We start from the raw sequence: 17551 nt of genomic DNA, 5'->3' as shown, positions 1-17551 counted from the left end.
TTCCGTTCGGCTCTGTGCTGCAAGCAGAGAAGGTAGGGAGAAGAGCCGCACGACTGAGTACATCCAGCCCCGCAGGAACCCCGCGACCCTCGGAGGCGTCCCCACGGGATCCCCGCGACCCTAGGGGGCGTCCCCACGGGATCCCCATGCCCCAAAGGGGGAACCCGCGGGATGCCCGCGGTCCCGCGGGATTCCCGTCGTCCCCGTTCCCGTGCAGCTCTCTAATCTGAGATGGTGGCAATGGCCTGAAGGCAGGGAAGCCACCCGGCAGCTACAGGATCCAGTTGTCGAGAGAGATAGGCAATGGGCCTACACCACGAGCCAAGGAACTGGGCAAGGACCCCGGCTGCGATACCGGACCCTTCATGAACATAGAGCTGGAAAGGTTTGGAGGGGTCAGCAAGGCCAAGGGTAGGAGCCTGAGTCTGAAGTTTTGCAGGCAGCGGATAGCCCGATCCTGGAATTGGGTCCAGACAAATGGGGCTGAGTCCACGCCTTTGGTGGAATCATACAGAGGGTGGGCAATAGTAGAAAAATCAGGAATCCAGATGTGACAGTATCCTGCAATACTGAGGAAGGTGCGCAGAGCCTTGCGGTTATCAGAGACAGTGAGACTACAGACGGCCTGGACCTGGGTGTGAGGAAGGGACCGAGTACCCTGGGAGATTTGAAAGCCAAGGTAGGTGACACGAGAAAGGCATACTTGGAATCAGTGTAAATATGGCCACAGGAAAATTTAAAAGCCTCAAGTAAACTGTCTACTAGCAAATAAGAATTGTTCTCAATCCCTATTCTGTATCAGGTTCCTACTCCAAAGAGCTGCTCTGGGTCCACCCTCTAAGCAGGGTAGTCTGACACAAGCGCTCTCTAAAGCGGCAGTCCCTCCACTATCATCTGACTGGCAAAAATATTTACTTCCGTGTAAGGCTTGCTTCTATTCCTTCATATGGGCGTGTCGCAAAAGCATTCCTAAAAAGTACATTCTTATACCTAGAAGTTACATTCTTACGCTAAGCTTACATGATTTATAAAAAGAAATACAAAAACAAAGATTGGAATATACAGTAAAACTTTGGATTGCAAATAACTTGGTTTGCAAGTGTTCTGCAAGACAAGCAAAACATTTGATTAAATTTTAACTTAATATCCCAGCAACGTCTTACAATACAAGTACATACAGTATACAAGCATCACATTATCACAATTAAGCCAATGGTTCCTCTCTATATGATGCTGCAGGAGTACAGTGACTGTTCCAAACGAGCGAGGTCTTGCAATACAAGTACAGTGGTACCTTGGTTTACGAGCATAATTCGTTCCAGAAGCATGCTCGTAAACCAAATTACTCGTATATCAAAGCGAGTTTCCCCATAGAAAGTAAGGGAAACTCGCTTGATTCGTTCCCCCCTCCCACCCCCAGAGGACAGTGGCACTGCTCTACCCCCCTCCCGCGAACCGGCATTGCTCCCCCCCCGCTCACGAGGGCCCCCCCTGCGTGATCCACCACCCCCCGCGATCCAGAATCCTCCCCCGCTCGAATCGCCCCCCCCCTGCCGCGATCCGATATCCTCCCCGTACTCATCACCCACCCGAACGCATCACTTACCCCCCATTGGCACCCGGCACCAAGGCACAGGACATGCCGGTGCCGGAAGATCTCTCATCCTTTTTGCTGGGCCTTGAGCATCTGCACATGCTCAAGGCCTTAGTTCCTACTCTCTCCGAGATTCTCGGAGATCTCGAGAATCTTAGAGAGAGCAAGAACTAAGGCCTTGAGCATGTGCAGATGCTTAAGGCCCAGCAAAAAGGATGAGAGATCTTCGGGCACCGGCACCGGCATGTCCTGTGCCTTGGTGCCGGATGCCAGATGGGGGGGTAAGTGATACGTTCGGGTGGGTGATGGGTACGGAGGATATCGGATCGCGATGGGGGGGGCGACGCATGCGGAGGGGTGCCGGATCGCACGGGGGGTGCCGGAGAGCAGGGGGGAGGTGCTCGTGCATCGAGGTAAGCTCGATTTGCGAGGCACCAATATTGCGAATGTTTTGCTCGTTTTGCAAAACACTCGCAAACCGGTGCGCTCGTAAACCGAGGTACCACTGTATGTATATTTTTGAATTAAAGTTTTGAGTTGTGGAACAAATCGTCTGAGTTTCCATTATTTCCTATAGGGAAACTCGCCTTGATACACGAGTGCCCTGGACTTCAAGCATGCTTCTGGAATGAATTATGCTCGCAAACCAAGGTTTTACTGTACTCACAAAAGATAATCCATATACACAACTTTAATCTTTTTCTGTTACAATCAACCTGCGTCTCAGTGCTATCAAATTCGTATCCCTGTGGTAAAAGTGAAGCAGGAGAGACCTACTCCCCCTCCCTTCAGAATTTGACAGAGGAGAGAGAGTTGCTTAAAGATCAAAGAGACCAAATTACAGATGTAGTACTTTTCAGAAGTTCCTTAGGTTTAAAATATACATTCACACACATTGTCACTCTTGGGATCCCATCACACCACTTACATAAAGCACTAACAAAATCGGCTGTTACCCTGAACCAGGTCTGCAAACCCTGATTTACCCTATATTTCAATGTACAGAAAAGATAGGCACTTAACCTCCACCTTTGGTAGGTCAAGTGTAATTAAAAGTTGATTAATCACCTAATCAGACATTCAGGGCATTACACAATTGTAAAAATACTTTATAAAACAAACATGGAGAACAAAAATTCATATTGGACAGACAGAACTCATAAGGAACCCGGGATGGAAATACAAAGGATGGGAATTTTGAATGTCATGCACACACAAAAAACCACACATACATGCAGATAAACGATCCGTGCAAAAAGCAATCTCTGTACTTTTGTACAATTTTAGTCTCATATATCTTTCTTATAAGCGTGGAATCTCGGTTGGAATAAAATTTTCCTACACAAAAGATTCGTTCTTCCCTATTGGGCTGCTCAACTGCATTGTCCTTTACTGATTTCAGCTACATGAGCCCTTTTAATCAGGTCAGAAGTCATGCATATACTTTCTCTAAAATACTTTCAACATACGCGTACATTCTTGATTCCACTGCCTGCTCTGAGCAGCTAGAAACACATAAACCATCCAGCTGTTCAGACGTCCTTTAACTCATTCACTTCCACCTCATTTCAAACTCTGGTTCATGACATACTTAAAGCACCACTTTCGTCTCCTTCTTAAAGCACTTCCTGTCTCTCACTTCAAATTACATCGCTCTTTATCTTTCCTGAAACCTAGCAGCACCAGTCATTAAACCAGTCATTAACAAACCTAGCAGGCAAAATCCAACAGATATTTATTACCCCTCCTCTATCTTCCTTTACAAATACTGCACAATAGAAATATAGCCAGTTCTAACCAATTCCCTGACTCCTGAAATGTTCACCCTACACCGTTTTTTTTAGGATGCATCCGAATCATGCTGAGCCCTGTAAATACAAATAGCTTACATCTATTGTCTAACTTCTGATCTACAGATTAATTCAGTTTCATTTCCCAAACAGACAGGCACAGTTCCTAGAATCCCTCCCTCCTATTTCAATGATGGATCAAGTCATTTACTAAAGCAAGAGAAAAGAAACTGGAGAGGAATGATCAATTCCAAAACTTACCAGTTTTGGTGGTCAACCTCAGTCAGATACCTGCACTTTAACCCAGGACTCGATTAATCAGTTGAGCCGGCCAGAGCCACGAGGTCTACAGATTCCAAGAGGAATCCAGCTGGCTTAGTAGAGAGGTTGGTTCTCAGACCAGACACAAGTGACCAATTGAGTAGCCAGTGGTCAAAAGGCCTTCAAGTTCCTGTTCGGGCGCCAAATGAAAGGTCACTTTGGGCAGCCACAAAACTTAGAGACTTGAAGAAAGCACAGATGTTTTATTCAGCATATGTAGACCCCTGAGCCCCAAGCTGGCTTCAGAAGTCCCGAAACCAGGAAGTTACAGAGATATTTATACATTTTTCTGGCTATACAACTGAATTCTAGAAAAAACTTTTCACGTGTTACTTTTCTTCACAATCATTGGTCCTAAGTTCACACTAGCAGGTCACTTATCTAAGCCCTGCAGTCTTTCTGTTACATGTCCAGGAGGGCTGAATACAATATCGTGTATGTTGAGATAGCCATAAGAAGCTAGAATGCCCAAGCTAAAACACCCAGTGTAGGCAGGCTAGAACGTGAGATAAGTTAGGTCTGCAATGAAACATAATTCAGCATTTTATTAAAGAGAAAACTTAGTTCAACACTTAGGAAAACCAGTCCCAGTTTCCTTCAGTAACATATCAAAAGAGTACAATCAGCTAAATCCTAATGCTTTCGGAGTGTTTCCCCGTGTCCCTGAATGAGTTTCTGGTTTGTATTTCAGATGCAGGTCATGTTTGAAGACATCTTTATCTTCTTCTCCCAGGAAGAGTGGGAGTATTTAGATGAAGAGCAGAAGAAGCTTTACAAGGAGGTGATGAAGGAGAACTATGAGATCCTGATGTCTCTAGGTAAGGATTGCATTATCTGCATTCTCAGCAGACACAGGGGCTGAGATACTGAAGGTCGTTTGTGACTTTTCTCCTGAAAGAGAAAAGCAACTGGGGCAGAATCAACTTCTTAACATCTTCAATGCGGCCAATCCAGGGGAGGTAACAGCGCTACCAAACATCCAAATTCCTATGTTGTGTCCGGACTGCGCAGGGTAAGTCAGAGTAAATAATAGGTCATCTAGCTCTTCAATACTGCCGTTATCCCAGGGGCTCTATCACCAGAGCAACAGAATTGATGAAAGCGGGCAAACAGTGGAAAGGGCTGAGAATATCTGCCATTTACCTTAACACCGTCCAAGGGACCATTAGTGCAACATACGATTCCCCAAGCCCACCCGCTCCAAATTTTTAAATAAGAAAGGCCAGGAGACTATCAAATGCCTTTTCTGCATCCACTGAAAGAAATAGAGTCCCCTGGCCAAAGCCTAAGGCATGGTCTATTAGATTAAGCACCCTCCGGATATAATCACTTACCTGCCTTCCCACAAGAAATCCCGACTGGTCCAAGTGAATCAGCCTAGGGGGCTGGCTCGCAAACTGGTCCACAACAATTTTATCAAAAAGTTTGTTATCCACCCCCAGGAGCCAGATGAGCTAATATGTAGGGTTTCTAGATGTCCGGATTTCCCCAGACATGTCCTCCTGCAAGCGAGCCCTGACCTGTGTATTCCAGGGCTGGTGTTTGTACGTAGCTTCCAGGCACGCTATTACACGATAAAGCCGAGTCAAGTCTTGCACCCTCTGCTGCTTTTTGAGATGATCCCTTAAGGTAGCTTTCAACCCCTCCCACACCACTTCCAAAGAGGCCTCACCATTACCATTAAAGTCCAAATATTCCTGTATACGCGAATGAACGTCAGTCACCACCAACAGATCATCCAAAATACTATCATTCCATCTCCAATAGGGTCATCTGCCCTCAGATTCAACTCCAACCAGACTGGGGCATGGTCTGACCAAGATATTTGATCTTTACCTGCACTAGCAACCCCTCGCAGTAAGTCCGCTTCAAGAAAAAGATAATCCTGATGTTAGTGATTTGTAACTTATCGCTAAAATTGTCTGTACACCGATGTTTAAGTTTAAACAATTAAATGTATATCATATGGAATTAGGAATATTGATAAAAAGGGGGAGTATTTATTTTATATTACAAGAATATTTGATTGTAAATACAAGTGATTTATGAAAGTTGTTTGTATTATGTTTAATTCACTTGCAAGAATTCAAAAATGAATAAATAAAAAAAAAAAAAAGTTTAAACAGTTTTTATTGGTGAAAACCACAAATCAACAGAAGCAGACAGATGATATCAACATCATAAAAGAACACAAGAACAATATCCACAACATAAGAACAGTCATCAACACTTTGTTGTCCATTGGGACATAATACACATCTCCTACCTACCATAGACAAAGCCATGGGACCTGACAATCTACACCCCAGGGTACTCAGAGAGCTGAGGGAAGTTCTGGCTGAACCACTATCCGTGCTCTTCAATCTTTCCATGCGCACGGGAAAAGTATCCCTAGACTGGAAAACAGCTAACGTAATTCCACTCTACAAAAAGGGCTGCAGAACAGAGACAGAAAATTACAGACCGGTGAGTCTTACATCCATAGTGTGCAAACTCATGGAAACACTGATCAAACAGAATCTTGACAAAATTCTAGACGAAGAAAATTTACGTGATCCACACCAACACGGATTTACCAGGGGAAGGTCCTGCCAAACTAATCTGATTGACTTTTTTGACTGGGTGACCAGTCATCTGGATGCCGGGGAGTCCCTGGACGTGATATATTTGGACTTCAGCAAAGCTTTTGATAGCGTCCCACACCGCAGGCTGTTGAACAAACTAAAATCGATGGGATTGGGGGATACATTCACTAAATGGGTAAAGGAATGGCTTGATGGTAGGATTCAAAGGGTGATGGTAAATGGTACCCCCTCCAAAACGTCAGCTGTGACGAGTGGAGTACCTCAGGGCTCCATCTTAGGGCCGATTCTATTCAATTTATTCATAGGAGATTTGACTCAAGGGCTTAGAGGAAAAATATCACTGTTTGCCGACGACGCCAAACTATGCAACATAGTAGGCAAAAGCAGTGGGCCTGACTTTATGACGCAGGACCTACGGCAGTTGGAACAGTGGTCATCAACTTGGCAGCTAAGCTTCAATGCTAAAAAATGTAAGGTAATGCACCTAGGCAAAAAAAATCCACACAGAACTTACACACTAAATGGTGAAACCTTGTCCAGGACCACAATAGAACGGGATTTAGGAGTGATCATTAGCGATGATATGAAGGCTGCCAATCAGGTGGAGAAGGCTTCGTCCAGGGCAAGACAAATGATGGGCTGCATCCGTAGGGGTTTTGTCAGCAGAAAACCTGAAGTCATAATGCCACTGTACAGATCCATGGTGAGACCTCATCTCGAGTATTGTGTTCAATTCTGGAGACCACACTACCGGAAAGATGTGTTGAGAATTGAATCGGTTCAGCGAATGGCTACCAAGATGGTTTCGGGGCTCAGGGATCTCACGTATGAAGAAAGACTAAAAAAACTGCGGATGTACTCACTAGAGGAGCGAAGAGAGAGGGGGGACATGATTGAGACCTTTAAGTATATCACGGGGCGCATAGAGATGAAAGATGATATCTTTAGTCTTACAGGGCCCTCGATTACCAGAGGACACTCGCTGAAAATCAGGGGAGGGAAATTTCAAGGTGATGCTAGAAAGTACTTCTTCACCGAGAGGGTGGTCGATCATTGGAACGAGCTGCCTCAGCAGTTGATTGAGGCCAACAGCGTGTCAGATTTTAAGAGAAAATGGGATATTCACGTGGGATCAATAGGGGAGTAAAAGTCAGGGTCATTGGCATGGCTATAGCCCTTTTCTGCCGTCAATTTCTATGTTTCTATGTTTCTATATTCCCCAACAGACGTAGTTCCGAAAACACAACAACACGAACCAGGGCCCTGGACTCTGATGAGCCACCTCCCACCAGAACTGTGACCTGGAACGAAACGTGTAAACCGTATACCCCCTCCCCCCCCCAAACTCCCAATCCAAATGCAACAACCAAAAAGACCCTACCCCCCACCCATCCCTCCCCCAGGTACTTTCCACCCCTCCCCCCTAAAACTCTCCACCCCTGGAATTGCAAACTGCCCAAATTAGGACAACCACCTTAATATGGCATTAAGACCCTTTGAGTTCAAGGACTGCAAATAGGGTTCCCAGATGTTCAGGAACAAAAGCATCCTCTTCCTTGACCCCTCGGCATCCCTTGCCTCCCAAGTAGCCAACTGATGCAATTGGTTCCGCCAATACCAGAACGCCGGAGGGTCCTGAACCATACAGTATTGAAGGATACATTTATGGGCCAACAGGCTCATCTTCCTACATAAAGTCAAGTGGCCCCGGGGCAAACGACCGTAAGCCTCTGGTAAATCCAGAACCAGCTGGGCCGGTGTGCTCCGCAGTACTCTCCTTATCAAGCATAAGAACATAAGCAATGCCTCTGCTGAGTCAGACCTGGGTCCATCGTGCCCAGCAGCCCGCTCACGCGGCACCCCAACAGGTCCAGCACCTGTGCAGTGATCCTCTATTTATACCCTTCTATCCCCCTTTCCAGCAGGAAATTGTCCAATCCTTTCTTAAACCCCAATACCGTACTCTGCCCTATTACGTCCTCTGGAAGCGCATTCCAGGTGTCCACCACACGCTGGGTAAAGAAGAACTTCCTAGCATTTGTTTTGAATCTGTCCCCTTTCAGTTTTTCTGAATGCCCTCCAGAAGCGCTGTATTACACCGATGTTTAAAAAGGGCTCCAGGGGAGATCCGGGAAATTACAGACCGGTAAGCCTCACTTCAGTGCCAGGCAAAATGGTAGAAATGATTATAAAAAATAAAATTGAGGAACACATAGAGAAATATGATTTAACTAGTGTTTAAGCCTGTTACATTAATGGGTGCTAGAATAGATGTCTGTCTGTTTTTCTTTCTTTCTGTCTCTTTCCCTGCCCCTGTCTCTTTCTTCCTTTCCCCCTTCTGCTGTCTAACTTTCTTCCTTTCTTTCATTATGTCTCTTTCCCTGCCCCGTCTATCTTTTTTCTTTCTTTCTGTCTCTCTCCCTGCCCTTTCTATCTTTTTCTCTCTCCCTGCCCAGTCATTTTTCTTTCTTTTTTTCTCTCTCCCTGCCCCCTGTCTCTTTCTTCCTTTCTTTCTCTCTCTCCCACCTGCTGTCTTTCTGACTCCCTTCCTCCTCCGTCTATCTATTTTTCTTTCTCTCTCCCTGCCCCTGTCTATCTTTTTTCTTTTTCTCTCCCTGCCCCATCTATCTTTTTTTGTTTCTGTCTCTCTCCCTGCCATGTCTATATTTTTCTTTCTTTCTTTTTCTCTCTCTCCCTGTGCCCTGTTTTTCTTCCTTTCCTTCTGTCTCTCTCCCTCCTACTGTCTTTCTTTCTCTCTCCCTTCCCCATCTATCTTTTTTTTCTTTCTTTCTCTTTCCCTGCCCCGTCTATCTCTTTTTCTTTCTTTCTTTCTCTCTCTCTCTCCTTGCCCAGACCTTCACTGAAGCCGCCTTCCACCTGTGTCAGCTAAGGGATCCCTTGCCCTTTTCTCAATCCATCTGTGGCCAGCTGCCCATACACACCTGCCCAGCTACACAATGGACAAACACTTCCCGTCTCCCCTTCAGACCCCATGGTGCTGGATTGCCGCCTGATGCTGCTCCGCAGGAAGCTCGCAAACTGCTGGGCCATGGCAAGCTGAACAGAGCCCCAGTGCGCACTTCCACACTCCTCCGCGTTTTCACTTTCTCCGGGGGGTGGGGGGGGGGCTCCTTTAGTCCTCGCTCGCCGAGGTTGTGATGGCCCACCCCATCCGTATACTCTCTCTCTCCTACCTGCCTATCTAGCTGGGGTTTGCTCACATTCCCGCTGTCTTCTAACTTGTTCCCTGGACCCTCTTCTGCTTTTCCCGGCCTCTTCTGCTCTTCCCAGCCCTGCTCTTCCCAGCTTCTTCTGTTCTTCTCAGCCTCTTCTGCTCTTCCCGGCCTCTTCTGCTCTTCCCGGCCTCTTCTGCTCTTCCCGGACTGCTGCCTCATCTTCAGTTCTGCCAGGAGCCCCAGAGGGATCGCTGTAGAGCCGCGATTAATCTTCCTGCCTGCCCTGGGATCGCAACACCCCCTTCATGCTTCCACCCGTATCGGTAGCATGTATCGGTAGCATGGAATATTGTTACTCCTTGGGTTTGGCCACCGTGAGAACGGGCTATTGGGTCTGACCCAGTAAGGCTATTCTTATGTTCTAAATTCCATAACAACTTTGGGCAAGAATTTTGGATGAGTGCATAGTACCACCTTATCATGATGGAATACTATAAATGGTGAGTCCGCTTCCAAAGCTTGTAGCTCACTGACTCTGCGAGCAGACATGAGAGCGAAGAGGAAGACCACTTTCCAAGTGATATATTTCATATGAGCCATAGATGTTGGTTCAAATGGAGGTTTCATCAATTTAGCAAGAACAACATTGAGATCCCAAACCACTGGAGGAGGTTCGAGAGGTGGTTTGACATTGAAAAGTCCTTTCATAAATCTGGAAACTACAGGATGAGCAGAGAGAGGTTTCCCTTCTAGCGGATGATGAAAAGCAGCAATTGCACTGAAATGTACTTTAACAGAGGTGGATTTGAGGCAAGATTGAGATAAATGAAATAGATAATCCAGAACTGAAGACAAGGAGGTAGACTTCGGTTCCTGGTGATGAAGATCGCACCAAGCAGAAAACCTAGTCCACTTCTGGTTGTAACATTGTCTGGTGGCAGGTTTTCTGGAAGCATCTAAAACTGAAGGTTTGAAGTTATGTTGAAAGGAACCATGTTGTCAGGTGGAGAGACTGTAGGTTGGGATGAAGAAGAGAACTGTGACTGTGTAAGCAGAGACAGAAAAATTGGCAGAAGTAGTGGCTTCCTGCTGCTGAGTTGAAGTAGAAGGGAGAACCAAGGTTGCATGGACCACCGAGGAGCTATCAGAATCATGGTGGCATGTTCTCGTTTGAGTTTGACAAGTCTCTTGAGAATAAGTGGAAATGGAGGAAAAGCATACAGGAACTTGTTCGACCAATGCAGTAGAAAAGCATCTGTCTCCAGGCAATGAGGAGAGTATAGTCTGGAGCAAAACTGTGACAGTTTGTTGTTGTGGGAAAACACAAAAAGATCTATTTGAGGAGTCCCCCACTGAGAAAAAAAATGTGGTGGAGAGATAGAGAATTGAGTCCATTTGTGAGGTTGCAGAAGACGACAACTTGTCTGCTAGTAAATTTTTCTCTCCTTGAATGTAGACAGCTTTCAGAAAAATGTTGCGAGGCATTGCCCAATACCAAATCTTCTGAGCTTCCTTGCAAAGGGGAAGAGATCCTGTTCCTCCCTGCTTGTTCACATAGTACATGGCTACTTGGTTGTCTGTACGAATGAGAACCACCTGATCTTGAAAATGCTGAAAAGTCTTGAGAGCATTGAAGCTCGCTCTGAGCTCCAACAGATTGATGTGATTTCGACGGTCTGCGGCAGACCAATGCCCTTGAGTACAGAGACTATCTAGATGAGCCCCCCCCCCAAGCGTAGGTTGATGAATCCGTCATGAGAACCTTCTGATGAGGGGGGGCATTTGGAACAGCAATCCTCTGGAAAGATTGGAAGAGAGCATCCACCATTGAAGAGAATGCCGTAGAGAAGATTACTGAAATGCGTTGAGAAAGCGGGTCACAAGTCTGCGACCATTGAGAAGCCAGGGTCCACTGAGGAATCCTTAAGTGAAGTCTGGCAAAAGGAGTCATGTGAACTGTAGAGACCATGTGACCTATATGAACCATCATGTGTCTCGCTGAGAATGAAGTGATGGTGGATACTTTTTTGGCAAAGACGCTGCTGGGGAAAGAATGCTATGAGTTGCACAGTGTCTAGCAGAGCTCAAATGAATTGCAGAGTCTGAGAGGGCTGCAGTTGAGATTTGGGAAAACTGATTTCGAATCCCAAATTTTGCAGGAACAGAATAGTCTGTTGCATTGCTACCATAACCCCTTGAGACGTGGGGTCTTTGAGCCAATCGTCCAGATATGGAAAAACCTGGAGTCCGTGACTTCGTAAATCAGCTGCTACCACTACCAGACACTTGGTGAAAACTCTAGGAAATGATGCCAGGCCGAAAGGTAGCACTTTGTATTGGTAATGTTGATATCCCACCCGAAATCTGAGGAACTTGCAAGAGGCTGGATGAATAGGGATGTGAGTGCAAGCCTCCTTGAGATCCAGAGAGCATAACCAAACATTGTGATCTAGAAGGGGATACAAAGATGCCAGAGACAGCATCCGGAGTCTTTCTTTGACGAGAAATTTGGTGAGAGCTCTGAGATTCAATATTGGTCGGAGACCTCCCGTCTTCTTTGGGACAAGGAAGTAGCGGGAGTAAACTTCGACTTCCTGGATTCTGCAGGTATTGGAAGGAAACTCTTGTGGTGGATGATCTGGTGGAACTTGAAGAAAATGAAGAGAGTAATCTTCGTTTATGATGGTGAGCACTCAGAGGTCAGAAGTGATCAATGCCCAGCGGTAATAGGAATAAAGTAGGTGACCTTCAATGGGAAGAGAAGACAGAGGTACAGGAATTGGTTATGCTCTGTAGAAACTGGTCAAAAAGACTAATTTGATTTTGACGCAGCAGGTGTTTGAGCCTTTTGAGGGTGTTGTTGACGAGCCTTCTTTGATGGTGGATGAGATTAGGGAGCAGATTTCGGAGAATAACACCTTTGGTATGAAGAAGGTGGTTTATACCCCCTAGATGTTGTAGATTTAGGTTTAGGCCGAATCAAAGAGGCAAAAGATTTTTCAAGCTCTGAAAGTTTCTTGGTAGCATTTTCAAAAAGTTTCGTCCCCAAACAAGGAATATTCGCTAGGCGGTCCTGCAGGTTAGGGTCCATATCATTAACTCTCAACCACACCAGGTGCCTCATGGCTACAGAGATTGCTGATACTCTTGATGTTAATTCAAAAGCATCAAATGAAGACTGGACCAGATGTGTGAGAATTCTGTACATGTGTTTAAAGTCTGGTAGCCGATGTTCAGGTAGATATTTGAAATAAAGTGGCATGGTCTATAACCAGAATTTTAAATATGATGTAAAGTAGAAATTATAATTTAAAACTCTGTTAGCCATCATAGAGTTTTGATATAATCTCCTACCAAACTTGTCCATAGACTTACCCTCGCACCCTGGAGGTACGGTAGCGGATACCTTAAAAGTGGTGAATTTCTTGAGGGTAGACTCCACCACCAGAGACTGGTGGGATAATTGAGGATTTTAAAATCCTGTAATAGGGATAAGTTTATATTGAGAGTCCAGTTTTGCAGGAACAGCTGGCACTGAGTATGGTGTGTCCAAGTTGGTACGGAAAGTATGCTTCAAGGTGCCATTTATGGGAAGCTTAAGTAACTCCTTGGAGTATTTAGAATCTACCTGCATAGTGATCTCGAGATTCTTACCCTCTGCCGAATGAATCGTGTGAAAGAGACAGGCTCCGATAGAGAAGTTTTCCTATGAGAAGAATAGCGATGAGATCCTTTCAGAAGCCTCTGCAGAGGAAGGTGAGACTGCTCGTGTATATTTGTAATGAATATCCGAATCCTCTGGCATGGAGGAAGAATACCTCTGTCTGGAACGGTGGGTAGAAAAAGTAGGTGATAGAGACCGCTTACGCTTAGCCACACGCACAGGAGAAATATGTTTAGATTTTGAATAATGCTTCCCAGTTGAATTAGGAGATTTTGGAGATGAATGTCTGGACAGACTGGACTCATGCCTCAAGGCACGATGGTGCTTTTGTTGATGCTCCGAAGAAACAGTCCAGTACTGAGAAGATTTGTGCTTCAGAGGAGAGACATGTTTTGATGATCTATGCCTCGGAAAAATAGATCGATGCTTCGATGTATGGCGCTGTGAAGGAGACCAATGCTTTGGTGGATGCTGCTTGGAGAAAGAAGAAGACCAATGCTTCGGTGATGAAGAAACGCTTCGATGGAGAGTGATGCTTTGAGGAGTGGTGCTTCGGTGAAGCAGATAAATGCTTCGAAGATTGACTCAATGAGGAAGATTGATGTCATCGAGGCGGTACCAATGAAGCATCTTTGGTACCTGCAGTCGGTATGGAACGATGCTCAGGCTGGACCGGTACCGGAGGCGTCGACATGGGAGTAACCATGGAGAACATGCTCCCAAACTGCATCTGAAAGAGAGCATCAAGCTTCTCTCTAAATTTCTGCATCGAGCCCTGCGATATAGAAGCCAGGATCACTGATGCCTGGGTTCGCTCTGGAGAGGAAGACATCAAAGATGATGTTCCTCTGGACTTGGAGGCGAGCCACATTAGAAGTCTCTGTTTGGCTGGCACAAATATACTCAATATGGCCTGAGCCTCTGGCTGTGAAGTAGGAGGCTTAACTGGCTTACCTGCCTGGGACGGTAACTCCGATTTGGAAACCGATTTGGACACCGACTTGGACACCGGTTTCTCTGGCGAAGTCGATCCCTTCGATGTTGTGGGTTTAACCGGTGTTGGAGGTGTGGGAGAAGCATCCATAGTCCCGAAGATGGGTCTTTGCTGGATAAGTCGGTTCTGTATTGGTCGCTTTTGTAAAGTGGCACAGCGCATACAAGACCTCACACGGTGGTCTGCTCCCAAACACGGGATACACCACTTGTGAGGGTCAGGCACCTTGTACACTTTTTAAAGCCAGTGACCGGGCGGGACATGAACGGAAACACCGCTTCAGCAAACTTTTTTTAATTATTAAGAGAAAAAGAAGAAAAAGAGCAAACACTCAAAAAACAAACCCAATAGGAATGAAAAACTCACGGAGTAGAAGACACTAGTAACACACAGAACCTTAAAGAAGGACTTCTCAGCTCCGCAGAAAAACTAGAGCTGAGGAGATATGTGCCCTATGTCGGGTGGAAAGGTACTCACGCATGTGCGGTGCGGCAGTTGCAAACTTTCTAAAGTTCTTCAAGCAACACTGCTTCCTTGCCATCAACAGCAGATGAATCCAGAGACTAGTGGGATAACAGCTATCAACCAGCAGATAGAGCGCACTGAGTTGTTCTCAGGTATATTTTGGATGCACAGCCTCCTGGCCAACCAGTATACTCTATCTCCAGCAAGCTGGTGGATGTGTTTCTCACAGCTCCTGGATTCTATGTGTCCTAGGGCTAAGGAGAGTTTGAGCTAGGCCGGGCTTTTGGAATAGAGGAGTGTTCTAGCACATAGTGCCAGCTTTGGAGGTACACCTGAGTCCCCCCTGCGTCCCTACCTCACCCTCTTCAGTGTAACAGCTGGGCCCTCCCAGGTCCCTTACCCGAACCAACAAGAGTGCCTTCAGTAAGTTTATTCTTACCCACGAGGGATGCCAGAATAGGAAGAAGTGAGGTACTCTATAACTGGCCGGATTTTTATGTCGGGGGCTCCGGGTATGTTGGGGATTGGGGTTGCAAGAGCTCAATGCATAGCCTTTCCCGGGAACATTAGAGCTTTGTTCGTGGCAACCATGCAGTATCCTTCCCTCTCGGGGGGGGGGGGGGGAGGGAGGAAGGGCACCAGCGGCAAGGATTTCGATGCCTTCCCACAGATGAGCCGAGGCAGTTTTTTTCATTCACTGCCTTGCAACCAATTTTTTTTTTTTCATTTCCCGGTAACGGCCAGGGGTACATTGCTTGCTGCAGTGGCAGGTGAGTGGTGGAGCTTGCATTTGGGTGAACAGGTTGCTGCTTTGGCGCAGTCTGGTGATACGGGCTTGGGTTTGCAGAGATATGGGATGCCCTAGGGCCCATATGTCATCATGGGTCCCAGGCACTTTTCAGTGCGGTGCGAGTATGCGTTTTTTGCTTGCTTATAGTTCTCGGAGTCGGTAGGAGCACAGTCTCCAGTGTAGCTTATGGCCTACATTCCTTCTGCTAGTCGGTCAACAGTAGCTTGTGGGCGGTAGTTACCTTTGATTTGTTGGGTCCGAGGGAGAGTGACTGGTCCACTGGGGATGGTTTCGGCCAGGTGCTATTGGTGGCTGCTAACCAGACCGTGAGTTGTATTTTCTTTCTGGATGGAGCTGCCTTCCGACAGGGAGAGGTAGGCAGTTCTTTGTTGGCACGGGACTGCCCATGGGGTAGGTTTGGCGGCATATACCGGTGTCAGTTTCCCGGATCAGAGAGGAAGCTTGGGCCTCAGAGAAGTATTGTGGCTGAGGCCTCAGACGAGGAGGGTTCCTGTGGCTGAGGCTTCAGACGAGGAGAGTTCCTGTGGCTGAGGCCTGAGAAGAGGAGAGTTCCTGTGGCTGAGGCCTCAGACGAAGAGGGTTCCTGTGGCTGAGGCCTCAGACGAGGAGGGTTCCTGTGGCTGAGGCCTCAGACGAGGAGGGTTCCTGTGGCTGAGGCCTCAGACGAGGAGGGTTCCTGTGGCTGAGGCCTCAGACGAGGAGGGTTCCTGGGGCTGAGGCCTCTGACGTGAAGGTTTCCTGGGGCTGAGGCTTCAGACAAGAGATGTTCCTGGGGCTGAGGCCTCAGACGAGAGATGTTCCTGGGGCTGAGGCCTCAGACAATGGATGTTCCTGGGACTTAGGCCTGAGTAGATTATTCTGGTGACTCGGGCCTCAGTGGAGAGTTCTTTCCTGTGGCTCAGGCCTCAGTTGAGAGTTCATTCTTTCCACTCCTTTGGTTTCTTAATGTGGAGGAGTGGACGGGAGGTTGGATCAACTACCTCATTTTCTGAGGTGGTCACCCTTATCTCCTTGGGATTCAGGCTAAAGACCCTTGTCTCCTAGCATTCTTCCTGACTTTGGTCAGCAGTTTGCCTCCTGTGGACATTGCCGCTGTGGACATTGCCCCTGTGGACATTGGGCTTGGGAAGGCTTCAGTTGGATGAGGAGTCTTCACTTGTTGCGTTCCAGGCTTGATGCCCTAGAACCTTGCGGGGATAAGTAGGGCTGGTCTGTGGTGATGCACATGAGTTTGGCTGTCAGCTAAAGACCATTACCAGACACAATGGTTTCATTCCACAGGAGGTTATTTGGGGCATGGTAGTCACGGTAGGAGGGGCACGGGAGCGGTGATTTCTGCAGCGTGGTGCTCTCCGACGAAGATTGCTCCAGCTTACATGGCCTATGAGAGGGGGGGGGTAGCCTCTGGATAATCGTGGGATACATATTCTCTGGAGTTTCGTATCTCCTTGGACATGTGCTGTAGGGCAGGATTGGGGGCCAGGGAATTGTGCGTTCACTTGGTTATTTCCCTCCCTATGTTTGGATTGCTTTGGTACATCCCACTAATCTCTGGATTCATCTGCTGTTGATGACAAGGAAGGGAAAATTATGTCCGTACCTGTTAATCTTCTTTCCTTTAGTCACAGCTGATGAATCCAGAGCCCCACCCTGTTGCAGGGTTTATCTCTTGCAGGTGCGATTTGGGCATGCCTTGTGGGCTAGAATTACATTCTCAGTTTTAGAGCATCAGTGATTTGAGTAGCGCATGTGGGGACAGGAGTTGCATATGTTCCTTATGTCTCTTAGGCTTCATTCTTTTTCTGTGCGTTATTTCAGCTGCTTTGAGAAAACTTATACTGGTTGGCCAGGAGGCTGTGCATCCAAGTTATACCTGAGAACAACTCAGTGCACTCTATCTCCACCTGCTGGTTGATGGCTATTATCCCACGAGTCTGGATTCATCTGCTGTCATTAAAGGAAAGAAAATGAACAGGTAAGGACATAATTTTCCCTTGTGCAGCTGTCCGCATCGGGGCTCTGTGGATGACGCCACCCATATGTGAGAATATGATTCCTGCTTTTTCTGGGATAATACTAGAAATCAAGTCGCTATCCATCAACAGATTTTTAACAATGAAACCAATCTCCAAAGAACTCCACATCGGAATG

The 17551-nt window shown here is 46.7% G+C and overlaps 2 protein-coding genes across 4 annotated transcripts in view; one reads left to right on the top strand and one right to left on the bottom strand.

Annotated features, from left to right (window-relative positions):
• LOC117354717 (zinc finger protein 850-like) overlaps window positions 1-17551 on the bottom strand; it is a 948741-nt gene that overhangs the window by 135782 nt on the left and 795408 nt on the right. The gene's annotated exons all lie outside the window — the stretch shown is intronic.
• LOC117354716 (zinc finger protein 721-like) overlaps window positions 1-17551 on the top strand; it is a 375536-nt gene that overhangs the window by 349200 nt on the left and 8785 nt on the right. The window contains exon 2 of the mRNA XM_033932617.1: window positions 4397-4523. Within this exon, the coding sequence (XP_033788508.1) occupies window positions 4397-4523 (127 nt within the window). The remainder of the gene's footprint in view (window positions 1-4396; window positions 4524-17551) is intronic.

Source organism: Geotrypetes seraphini, chromosome 2 (assembly GCF_902459505.1).
Source record: "Geotrypetes seraphini chromosome 2, aGeoSer1.1, whole genome shotgun sequence".
NCBI classification, from domain to species: domain Eukaryota; kingdom Metazoa; phylum Chordata; class Amphibia; order Gymnophiona; family Dermophiidae; genus Geotrypetes; species Geotrypetes seraphini.
The sequence above is the reverse complement of the archived record's forward strand: the minus strand, read 5'-3'. Positions and strand labels throughout refer to the sequence as shown.